This window comes from Carassius auratus, chromosome 4, assembly GCF_003368295.1.
Source record: "Carassius auratus strain Wakin chromosome 4, ASM336829v1, whole genome shotgun sequence".
In the NCBI taxonomy this organism is placed as follows: domain Eukaryota; kingdom Metazoa; phylum Chordata; class Actinopteri; order Cypriniformes; family Cyprinidae; genus Carassius; species Carassius auratus.
Window position 1 is genome coordinate 23,678,049 of NC_039246.1, and position 12,355 is coordinate 23,690,403.

A 12,355-nucleotide genomic window follows, 5' to 3' on the forward strand; every position below is an offset into this window, starting at 1 on the left:
ACACAAATCACATTATATTGACAGTATGTTAGAAATGTAGAAAAGAAAAAATATTATTGATTTTTGGTCGTATTTTTCTCTCTGATATAGAACATTATAGCCGAGCATGAGATCAGGAATATCTCGTGTGCCGCGCAGGACCCTGAAGATCTGTCCACGTTTGCGTACATCACCAAGGACCTGAAATCCAGCCATCATTACTGCCATGTGTTTACAGCTTTTGATGTGGTTAGTAACACGTCAGAAATAAATGCACTTATGAACTTCCTGATGAAGTATAAATGAAAAGGAGACATTAAATCAAAGTTGCAAAAAATTCAGAGGAATATTACATTTTATAAATAAAAATAAAATCATTATTCAAATATTAATGAAAATATTTGTGGTTATGACTTTAAAGAAAAGTATAAAGGTTATAAAGGAGTTAAGATTAGTATCACTTTAATCAATATTATCAAATGAACATGACAAAAGGTCAAAAGTGGTGAAACTATGAAAGTCACTTTTGTTTTTGTTTTTTGTAATCATGATTAGTTAAATGTATAGTGATTATTCATATATAATATATTATAGATAATAAAAATTGTTTGTGAAATCACTTGGTCATTTTATAGCATCTATGCAGTCATTTAAAGTACAAACCACATTTTCTTATATTAAATAGCTTTGGTGGCATGTTTTTTACATTTTCAGTTAAGTAAACTTGATTTTTTTTTTTCTGTGTTACCGTCTGTCACAGTAACACCACAGAGCTGTCTCTGCGTCAGCTATTCACAACACATTAATAATTTATAATATGCTTAAAGCATGTTTTTAATCATTTAAAAATCACTAAGCTCTGAAATTAGGTGGAAATGAGGAAATGTAGCTGCCAAATGTAGTAGGCACTAAATTGAACTCAGATCTTGAGGGCATTTCCGTCATTTTCTCAACTGATTTGCAACAGCGTAGATCCCCCACAAGTGTGAATTGTGAGTTGATTTTTGAAAAGAGCATCTCTGATCGTCTCTGTGTGTTTTCATATAGAATCTGGCCTATGAGATTATCCTGACGTTGGGCCAGGCGTTTGAGGTGGCGTATCAGTTGGCCCTCCAGGCCAGAAAGAGCGGCCACGGGTCATCCACTCTGCAGAGAGCTTCGACAGCAAAACCCTCCAAACCTGTCCCTAAACCTCGCGTAAACATACGCAAGTCTGTGAGTCACTTTGCCCTTTCAGCACTAACACACGCACAAACACTGACTAGAGCCTCTAACCTCAGCCTGTCTCACCTCATCCATCCGTACATATGTACACCTACACTGCTGCCTGCACACCTTGAACACAATCTGTGTGTGCTCAAGCTGAGTGATGCATCATGGGAAACAAAGTCTCTGCTTTGAGCTGCTAGAATGTGTGACCAGAATTACATTTTGATTTGGTGTATTGATTGAAAATCTGGTGTTGATCCACTGGGTGTCAAAAGTTAAACTGTTATTAACAACAAAATCATTTGAATATGCCAATTTCTTATTATATCAATGTTGAAAACACTTAATATTTTTACGGAAACCATGATACTTTTCTAAATACCCAAAGAACCAGCATTCATGTGATTAAAGATTTTGTAAGTCATGTAAATGTAATTAGTGTGTAATGTTTTTTTTTTTTTTTTTTTATTAAAACATCAATGAATTTCTTTTGTAATATTGCTTTGATGGTTTTCGGAGTTATTATTATTAACTAATACTAGAAGGGGGAAAAAAAATCTAATCTTCAAACTCAATCTTACTTTATTTCAGCCAGTTGCCAAAGCAAACCTTTCTCATTTTCATTTAACTTCACATTATTAATATTAATTTAGTTTCACTAGACAAATTCAATTGAAATAAAAAAGACAAACTACTGTATATACCCATATGAAAAATACTAAAACATTAAGTAAAATTAAAATGAAAACAGAAAATATAAATATAAAAATCAACACCAATTCAAAATGTTAATAATAGTACCTCAATGATACAATATAAAACACTGATATATATTCAATATAACATTTTTAACAACACCATAACAGATAAATACTTTAAATTGTTGTTGCACATTATAGTTCACATCTTAGAATCTTATGTTTGTTAATTAAAATGGCTATTCTTTTAGGCCTAACTGTTTTGTTTTATTGTTTCAGAGGGAGCTTTTCTTGTCAATGTTATTTTATTAATATATTATTTTATCTTATCTTATCTGAAGGCCTAAAAAATTTTGTATCCGATCTGGCCCTCAACCTAAAATCTTTGATCATTAAAAACAGCACAGATGAAACATGAATTTATAAGCCATTGATTGATTCCGACATTCGCATCATCTTCTTAGAGGCGCGCCAATATTTAAAATCAATATTGAGAAATTTGTGTTTGGCAGTTTTTTCTTCCCGTCAGCAAAAGTTTATTTGCATTCACCCCAGTATGTCGCAGTCTGTCCCGAGGGACGGAGAGGTGAGTGTTTGATCTGTAAACGGCACACTCCATCTCCTCTCCCTTCAGTGTGTTTAAGGATGAAAGAGATTGATGAAAGCGTTTGCACGAAGCTCCAGCAAGTCGCTTCCTCCGGGGCAGCCTTCCTCTCCATCTGCCCTCATCCCAGTGCCCCTAGAGTGGGCACAGTACCTCCCTTCCCCCCTGCCACCAACAGGGATATTACCACTCTATGGAAGAGTCCCAGAATCATAAAAATAAAACACACCCTGCCTGTTGGAGTTGGATTACGATCAGGACAGAGAATAGACTGTTGCCTTGTTGAAAATAAACCGTTGCATTATTGAGTCCAGCTTGCAGAAATGACCCTCCCGGTGCTGCACTGTCTGTTTTAAAGACCACATAAATGTGCGTCTATGTTATTAGAGTATATATATCTGTACAAATATAGGGCCAATATGGCACTTTAAATGGAACCATGGCATAACAGAACCATGCATGCAGTGAGAGATGTGGCTGAAATGGGCTTTGTAAATTCAAATCTGGCTCGCAACATTTTCCAATCCTCACACAGAACAGCCTCATTGACAGCAACCAATCTGGCTTCAGACTGCCTTAATCTCAGTTGTTAAAGCACTAAGACTGGTAAGAGCGGAATCCAAATCTTCAGTACTTATCCTGCTTGATCTGTCCGCTGCTTTTGACACTGTTAACCACCAGATCATCCTATCAACCATACTGGCAAAGGGCATCTCAGGAACCACACTTGGTTTGAGTCTTACCTATCAGATAGGTCCTTCAAAGTATCTTGGAGAGGTGAGGTGTCCAAGTCACAACATCTAATTACTGGGGTGCCTCAGGGCTCAGTTCTTGGACCACTTCTCTTCTCTCTCTACATGGCATCATAAGGTTCTGTCATTCATACCACTGCTATGCTGATGACAATCAACCTACCTCTCATTCCATCCTGATGATCCAATGGTAGCTAGTCAGCTTGTCTAACATGCATTTCTTGCTGGATGATGGACCATCACCTTCAACTCAACCTTGCCAAGACAAAACTGCTTGTGGTTCCAGCAAACCCATCATTTCATCACACTTTCACCATCAAGTTAGGCACATCAACCATAACTCCTTAAGACCCAGAAGCCTTGGAGTTATGATTGATGATCAGCTGACTTTCTCAAACCACATTCTGCAGATTTGCTTTATTCAACATCAAGAAGATCAGGCCCTTTCTTTCGGAACATGTTTTTATATACAGCACATTTTTTTTATGTATATATTTTATTATTTCAAATAGTAAAAATGCCCTTAATTGAAGAGTCACCCATATGCATTCAAACGCAGGAGTGGACTCAAAGAAATGAACAGAACAGGTTGAAATAGAAAAAAGGGAGGGAAGGAATCTGTTCTGTATTGTGTCCATATGGACTAGAGGTACCTCAACATAATGAACAATTTCTCCTACACAAGGAAGAAATCAATATCTGAGTTACACCACACACAGTCACAGAGGATGCTGTTAGTGTTCAGAGTAACAATACACAAATAGTTTACTGTGCTTTGTACAGTAACAACTTTAGACAGTTTACAGTGCGATAGCTAGAGAAGTGTGCATTCTGTGCAAAATATGAGTAGTGCAAATACATTTAAAGTACTGTGACCAGAGCAGTAATAAAGCAGGTGCCGGTTAGATCAATTGGTGGTGTGGTGTGTAAAAAAAAAAATATATATATATATATATATATATATCATGTAGCAAACACTTTTATCCAAAGCGACTTGGGTATGAGGACAGTGGAGGCAATCAAAAACAACAAAAAGAGCAATGATACATAAGTGCTATAACAAGTCTCAGTTATCTTGAACACTGTACAAGTAGCAAGGGATTTTAAATAAATATAATAAATAAAAAGAAAACAGAGCAGTAATAAAGCAGGTGCCGGTTAGATCAATTGGTGGTGTGGTGTGTAAAAAAAAAAAAAAATATATATATATATATATATATATATATATATATATATATATATATATATATATATATATATATATATATATATATATATATATATATATTAGTGCTGTCAAAATTAGCGCGTTAACGCATTCGATTAATTTGAAATATTTAACGCGTTAAAATAAAATAACGCAATTAACGCGGTTGCAGTTTTTTTTTATTTCCAGTTGTGGCCTATGTGTGTTCAACGTGCAAAGAAATATGGATAAGACCAAGGAAGGACTTTTAGATGGAAAGTTTCAGTATAAAACTCTGCCGGATTACTCTTCAGTCTGCCACAAGAAACATTATGACTGTATGACTGTAACAGTGCATAAATCAGACCTTTCTGTAACGCTAACGTTAATAAGCTTAAACGAAAATAAAGAAATAATTGTGTAGCGGAGTATTTTTTGTACACAGTGCCGCGAACTGTCAATCACTCCTGTGCGCGTGCATCACTGTCCTCCTCAGCAGCAACTTGCGCTCTCTCTCTTCATCAAGCTTTAAAACAAAAAGGGGACAAAAATATCATATTGTCTTTGTGCATAGGCTATAGATTAATTAGATAAATGAATATCTAAATTTGTGCCTTGCCGTCTACGGTATTTTTTTAGAACTTAGAAAAAAGATGCTGCAGCCAATGAACAGCCAGCGGGGGCTGCAGGACGACTCAACCTCCGCAGACAGTTTTTAATGTTTATCAGACAATAAATACTCAAGATTTTGCTTTAGTATAACTCACAACGAGTTTCACACACCTTCTCCGGCCACGTTGAGTTGTTGACACTTAACAGTGGGGAAAGCGACACATGCGCTATTCACTTGTATAACTTAAGGGTGAATGGGTAATGTAGTTACTGCTCTGGGGTGGGATGAATTAGGAAGCTTGCATTGTGAAGGGCGCTCTGAAAATCGGCAGTGCAGGTAAAATCTATTAAAACAGATGTCCAAATGAGCGTACCGGTACGCTACAAGCACGTTCTGGGCGCACGGAGAGGTGGCGGTACGCTCAAGAGCTATATTTGGAAGTGGCGGTACTGAGTACTGGTGCTTACTGGCCCACTTAAAGCACTGGCAATGACTATACTTTGGAATTTTTTTGCAGTCCACTTAGAATTCAACATGGAAATCATTTTTGTTTTTTATTGACATTGATTGTTTTGAAATTCAAATGGTACTTACATGCCTGTGTTTTTATTTCTGTAATAAATATGGCTTTCAAGCCAACAGTTAATTTGGAGGATATTGATGGTTTATTGCAGGTATGTTGTTTACATGAGAAAATCTGTGTTACAAGTTTAAACAAAAACTCCTCAATGTCATCTAGCAGACACTTTTATCCAAAGCGACTTGGGTATGAGGACAGTGGAGGCAATCAAAAACAACAAAAAGAGCAATGATACATAAGTGCTATAACAAGTCTCAGTTATCTTGAACACTGTACAAGTAGCAAGGGATTTTAAATAAATATAATAAATAAAAAGAAAACAGAATAGAAAAAGAATAGAGCAAGCTAGTGTTAGAGGTCTCTAGAGGTGTGAAGTGTATTATTTTTGGCTCATTAAAAATTCATCTTGCTGCCGTGTTCTGGATTAATTGTAAAGGTTTGACAGAACTGGCTGGAAGACCTGTCAAGAGGGCATTGCAATAGTCTGTCCAGCCTGGACAGAACAAGAGCTTGAACAAGGAGTTGTGCTGCATGTTCCGAAAGAAAGGGCCTGATCTTCTTGATGTTGAATAAAATATAGAGTGAATCCATTTGAAGTAGTAGTTACGTGACACCGTACTAACAAAAAGTACCAATAACTATATTGAAGCTAGTTTAGCAGGCAGTATATTTTAAGTATATAACTATCCAATATTATAATTTATACATTTTGATACAATGAAAATCTCATTTCGGGGGAGAGCATTGAACATGAACAAATTAATGTTCTGAATATAACTATATCAACAAAAATACACCCTTATTAAATTTGTCAGTATTTTTAAGTTTGTAAGTACATTAAATTGACTTAAAAATTAAAGTACACACACACACACACACACACACACACACACATATATATATATATATATATATATATATATATATATATATATATAAACCTGAACGGCAGCTTTTAACCAATTTTAACACCTGAATTATCTACTATACATGTAGGTAGTTTAGTGTAGAAGTCTGGGTTGGGGGCAGGCCCAAAACAGTGAGATCCTGCCAGTTCTATTTGAAGTGTGTAATTTAAGATAAAAATCATCTAATTAAAGAATTACCTATATACATTAGTGTGTCGACCTTCCCAAGCTTTGACCTCAGTGACCTTTTTGTTCCGCCCCTAGGTCATGCCCCCCTCTAGCCACTGGTCCCTGGGGCATATTTTCACCCCGCACCGGCCGCCTCTTCATCCTTCTCCTCTTCCTCCTATCTCACGACTCCTCCATCCACACAAAGTTCAATTTCAGGTCTTCTTACATTTCCCTTACCTCGATTTCTTTTCACCCTTTTTTACCTTTTTATTTTTAGGGCTGTTGGTTACTTAAAATGGTGAATACAGTATGTATTTATTATTTATTGTATTTATTATTTACATTCATGTTAAATCGACAGCCCTAATGTGTTTTTTTTTTTGGTCTTTTTATTTTGCCCTTAATTTTGAACTCTCCCTTTCAAACATGAAATTTTCCTTTATTTATTAGACGACTCTTTCCAGCCAAACACATAATATTTCGGTGCTTCCATGTTTTCACTGTTATACACTAGATGGCGCTATTATTAAGCTCCTGAATGAGTACAGAATCTCCTGATCAAAATCACAGACGAGGAAGACACAGAATAGAGCTATCACATATGTAAGCAGAGGGATTTGAAAATGAATGCTATCATAGTCAGTAATCCAATAATTTGTCAGCTTTTTGCTCAATGTTGCTTTTTTAAAATTATTATTACCTGCATTCAAGTGTTGATTAAAAAAATGATTGAAGCTATAATTAAATTGGTTTTTGGTAAATTTTTATGCATTGCATGTTCATATATTCCAATAACAAAATATTCTGGGGGTCCATGAAATTGTAGTGAAAAAGATTTTAAAAAATGCTGCCGGTGCCAGGAAACTTTTCAGAATTGCTGAAAATAATTGTAACTCATTCCTTAGTTTGGGGGAAGGACAGACATCCTCCACATTAAATTATATATATTTTTTTAATTATTTTCTGTGGTAATCGATGTTTTGGGCTTTTCTCTAAACCAGACTATTCCTTTAACTGATTTCTTTCTATTATTTAACATTCTTTGTTCTGTTCGTTCATCTCTCCTTCTTTCCTGTCGTCCTTCGATGGTCCTTCCATCCTGAACATCAGCTGACTAAACACAGATAGAAATATTTTAAGAATTGTTATCCAAGACACCAACTCACCATTCCCTGAGCAGTTATCAAACCATTAAGCTCCTTTTCAGGTCGATGCCTCATATTAGAGGTTTATTGCGTAAGATTAGCGTCTGTTTCCTTTTTTAAAGCGTTTGGATGTGGAGAAGAATGAAGTTGGTGTGGGAGTGCGTGTTTGAGAGCAGTCAGAGGTAGCCAAGCAGTGTGAGGATTATGTTATTTGATATTCATACAGCTGCATATGGAAAAAGCTGATAAAGAACTCATGACAAGCCAAGAACAGACGTTAAGGACTCTGCGTCTGTGCACACGTGCGCTCCTTCTGAGCCATGTATAGCTCAGCTTTATGTGGAGCAAGGCTGAGCTGCCGTGGTAACAAGGAACAGTGTTTTGATTGGTTGATAAAGATGTACTAGTTGTAGGGTAGTTTTGACCACAGCAGATCTGCAAGATGGATATTATGTCACTGATACTTATATCATATTCCATATATGAATCACATATTATGATGTCATACACCAGGGCTTCTATTTTCACAAGTAATTAATATTATTATTATTAATAATAAAAAAACACTAAACCATAATGTGTAGGGTTAGGGTTAGTTGATAGATTACAAGATCATAAATTAGTTGAATTATTATAATTGAACATTAATAGTGAATGAATAGAAGTGACAGAATGTGATGTCATACTTTATTATTCTTGGTATATTTTAGTTTATTTTAATTATCATTATTACTTTTAAAGCTTTTATCAATGTAGATTTATGATCATTTCTACGTTTTTGTATTGTAACTAACTTTTAATTAGTTGTAGCATATGTATTTTTAATGGACATGAATTAACAATTAAAATGAACATCAAACGTCAACCTAAAAATTGTTGACTGTTGTTTAACTGACACGAACTAGAAAATTATCAAATGCTACCATGATATTAGTTTAAACTTGTGGTAATCGAATTTTACCCACGATCGATTCTTAGCCAGGAAGTTAAATTACGACACATCCTGCTGTCAAACTTTGTTGAAGTAACCTAAAGTTTAGTACAAAAAAAAAAAAGACACATTCTGTGCATACGCATAAGATTGAAAGCGAGCGGAACCCAAGATCTAGCATGGCTGCTTAAAGCCCCTAAATTATTAGCGTATCCCGACTCATGTCTTCCTTTTTCCTTTGTACACCTCAGATGGAGCAGCCCTCAATGGATCAAAAGGGCCACGCCAACGTCCCCTGGATAGTCGAGCCAGGACAGGAAGCCAAAAGAGGAGCAAACACCAAGTATGAGACCACTATTTTCTAATATACACCCAAAATACTGTCCACTCCTGTGTGTGTGCCTTACAGAGAGCGCCCTCTAGAGGCCCTCCATGGAGCCACGGGCCCAGTGACCTGTGACAAGCCCGCGTCTCTCCGCCCGGCCAAGCCCGCCCGTTTACTGTGGCTTCTGCATGACGACACTGCCGCTGTCTTTTCTCTCTTTCGATTTTTTGCCCCTCTCTTTCTCTCTCTTTCTCTATCGATCTATCTCTTGATCTTACTCGCCCCCCCACCCCCACCTCTCTGGCCGCAGCACGATACGGGAAGGTCCCGCCACACTGCCGATCCTCCTCCAAAGCACACAAAAAAAGTGTTGCAAGCGGTTGTTTTTCATTCAGTTTTTCCCCCTTACCTCTTTTGATTTCTCCTTCCCTCCGTTCCTCGCCATTCTTTCCTCGGTTTCTTCGGGAAGCGCCTCTTCAGCCTTTCCCCACCGCCCCCCTCGACTGCTTGAATGACAACTTAAAACCGTAATGCTGCTACAAGCCTTATAAACACACATGTTGTTTTTGAGAGTCGAGATTTGCTTTCTATCTTTCTTTCTGACTAGACAGCGTAGGGTTAGCAAGGCGGGAGGGAAACGGAGAGATTTTTGCGAGGTGGGGCATCCGAAACGGCTGGCATAGAAGTGGAGATTGGACTTCACACAAAGGACATTTTGCTTGTGTTGCTTCTTTCGTCTCGTAGCAAAGTTTTCATTTTTAGTACCAGCGCTTGTCAGAGAGAGAAAAAAAGTCTGCTGTAATTTAAATTCCCTTACTTAGGGGAGATTTTTTTGTTTTTTCTTCAACCGCACACAATTTATTAGCTTGTTTTAGTCGGTCAAAGCTTAAAACTAAATGGTGGATGCATAAGTTTGTCAGATAGCATTTAACGAAGGCTTGCTTTACGACGAGACACTCGTCAAAAATTGTCTCTGAAATTGCGCGTTCATAACTTTCCAAGATTTTTTTCCGTCATATTTTCTGTCTCTCCCTTCTTTTGGTTTGGCCTATGAATGAAAACCCGAGCCAGTCCTGAGACATGCAGTGTAGTTGATGGAAAGCATGCAGTCCGTGTGAACTGGAGAAGGGGGGGCTTTTTTTATGGACACTTTGGATAAGTGATGTGATTTCATTCACAGGGCAATGGCGGACGCCCATGTCTATTACAGTGGAATTCAGAGAATGTAGCCTGCCCCTAACATGGACCCTCACTCTCACACGCATTGCAAAAACGGACCGCAAATACGGAACCTAAAAGCGTCACCGGAGCCTCTCATATCGCACTTGTAAGGATTTGCACAAGGACTTTTTCGCCTGGGACTTGGCTTTCGCGTACAAGGACCGTCGACATGGACCCGTGGCCTTTTAACGAAACACTCGCATGCGCTCGCACACACACACTGCATAAAAACAATAGGAGGAGACTTTGGAATCGGAATGTACACTTTTCAAGAGGAAGCGATCCGAATCACGTTCTGAAGGATTTTGTCGTGTGAGAAACGGACTTGGGAAAGATTCGGATGACTACACTGACTTTTCACCGAATATCTAGTCCAAAATACCATGGCATGTCTGGGCTGGGATGAAAATGGACATTTACATGAATTGCTGTATTTTTTTCCTTTTCTGTTTTCTATGTTTCTTTCTTCTTCTTTTCCTTATTTCGTTTTTTTGTGGTTATTGATCTAAAAATATCAATATGCACAATGTGAAAGGACTCACTGCAGTAGACAACAATGAAATGGACACGTCTCGTGCCAAAATCACTACGGAGTGGTTGTTGACGTAATTGGTGACGCCATGCAGATTAGTATTCATATATTGGCAAGAAATTTTACTGTTTAATAGAGAACTATATTACCATTACTGTAAAATTTACAATTATTATAATTATTCTTCTTATTGTGCAATTCTCGTCTGATGTCGTCTTAATGTTACATTATTTTTTTATGACACGTTGAGCTCGAATACGTAGCCATCCGAGAAAACTAAACAAATATTATTCTAGTACTACGGAGGATGTTCGAACGTGTGGATGGCTCCACTTGTGTTTCAAATGAAAATATAAAAACAGATGTCTTATTTTCACTCATTGTCACTGTAGAATTTTGCCACAGTTATGTAAATAAATATTTTGTTGACTCATTGTTCATATATGTAATAAAAAAAACAAAGAAAAAACTTGTATTAAGAATGAGAAAAACAAATAAATAAATTGCATTGGTAAACAAGGTACCAAATTTGGCAGGTCAAAGTGCAACACATTAAAACAAAACAACAGTATGTGCAACGGGTTGATTTGTGACATCATTGCTGACTAACATGTGTAGATAGGCTTGGGCTTCCAGCACACAGATTTTGTAAGTTTGGTCTTTATTTATATTCTTGCAAAGCACACCGAATAAATCCAGATTGTAGATCCATTGTTCCTTCTGTGAGCCGTGTTCTTTTCTTTTCTCTCTGTATTTATTATGTGGTTTTATGTGTGGTGTGTTTAACATAGTCTGGAAATTGGCAGACTCGTGTCTTAATAGAAGATTCAAGACCGAGCCTACAGTGGGTTTTGGTTATAAAATTGGTTGGTATGCATATCTGTCTATCTATCTATTGTTTGGTGTTCTTTTTATTTGATGTTCTGTCACTCCGTGTCCATATCTAAAGATTGTTTGTGTTATCTGTGTATGTACTTATTAGTGGCCTCTGGGGAGCTGCACCAAATTACGATTCTGTAAAGCCAGAGATCATTTAAAAGATGGTTATGATAAGGACGTGAGTGTGCGTTTCAGGATAACTTCCCCCTCAGGCGGGGTGACATACGGTTCACTTCTCAAGCACTCTGTTTCCATGGAGCTAGTTTCTTTCTCCTCGTAGCTTGCTTAACACAGCTCGGTTATGTTCCAGGTACAGATGGAAACTACACAGCTAGTGTAAGACAAATGACTACTAGCACCTAACGAACCAATGCTCACGCTCACTGAAGGACATTTATACGACGAGCTAAATCATAGAGACCAAAAAGCTGCTTGCCGCGCTGATGGATTAGTTATTTTACAGTTTTTATAAACCTTAAAAAAAAAGAGAGAAGTTCGTAAAGCTTTTCTGTTATGTGTGCATCCAGTAGGCATTTCTAGCCTCGATTTGACCTGCAGCGCATTTTATTCCCCAATCTGTAAAGCGTTTACAGCATCTTTCTTTCAGAAAATATATATAATC

At 37.2% G+C, this 12,355-nt stretch overlaps 1 protein-coding gene across 1 annotated transcript in view; it reads left to right on the forward strand.

Moving 5' to 3' along the window:
- The window catches only part of LOC113056875 (ankyrin repeat and sterile alpha motif domain-containing protein 1B-like), an 11,682-nt gene extending 112 nt beyond the window's left edge, over positions 1–11,570 (forward strand). Inside the window, exons 2-5 of the mRNA XM_026223786.1 lie at positions 91–228; positions 1,027–1,194; positions 9,028–9,119; positions 10,282–11,570. Of these exons, the coding sequence (XP_026079571.1) occupies positions 91–228; positions 1,027–1,194; positions 9,028–9,119; positions 10,282–10,330 (447 nt within the window). The 3' untranslated portion in view covers positions 10,331–11,570. The remainder of the gene's footprint in view (positions 1–90; positions 229–1,026; positions 1,195–9,027; positions 9,120–10,281) is intronic.
- Positions 11,571–12,355: the final 785 nt, after the last annotated feature.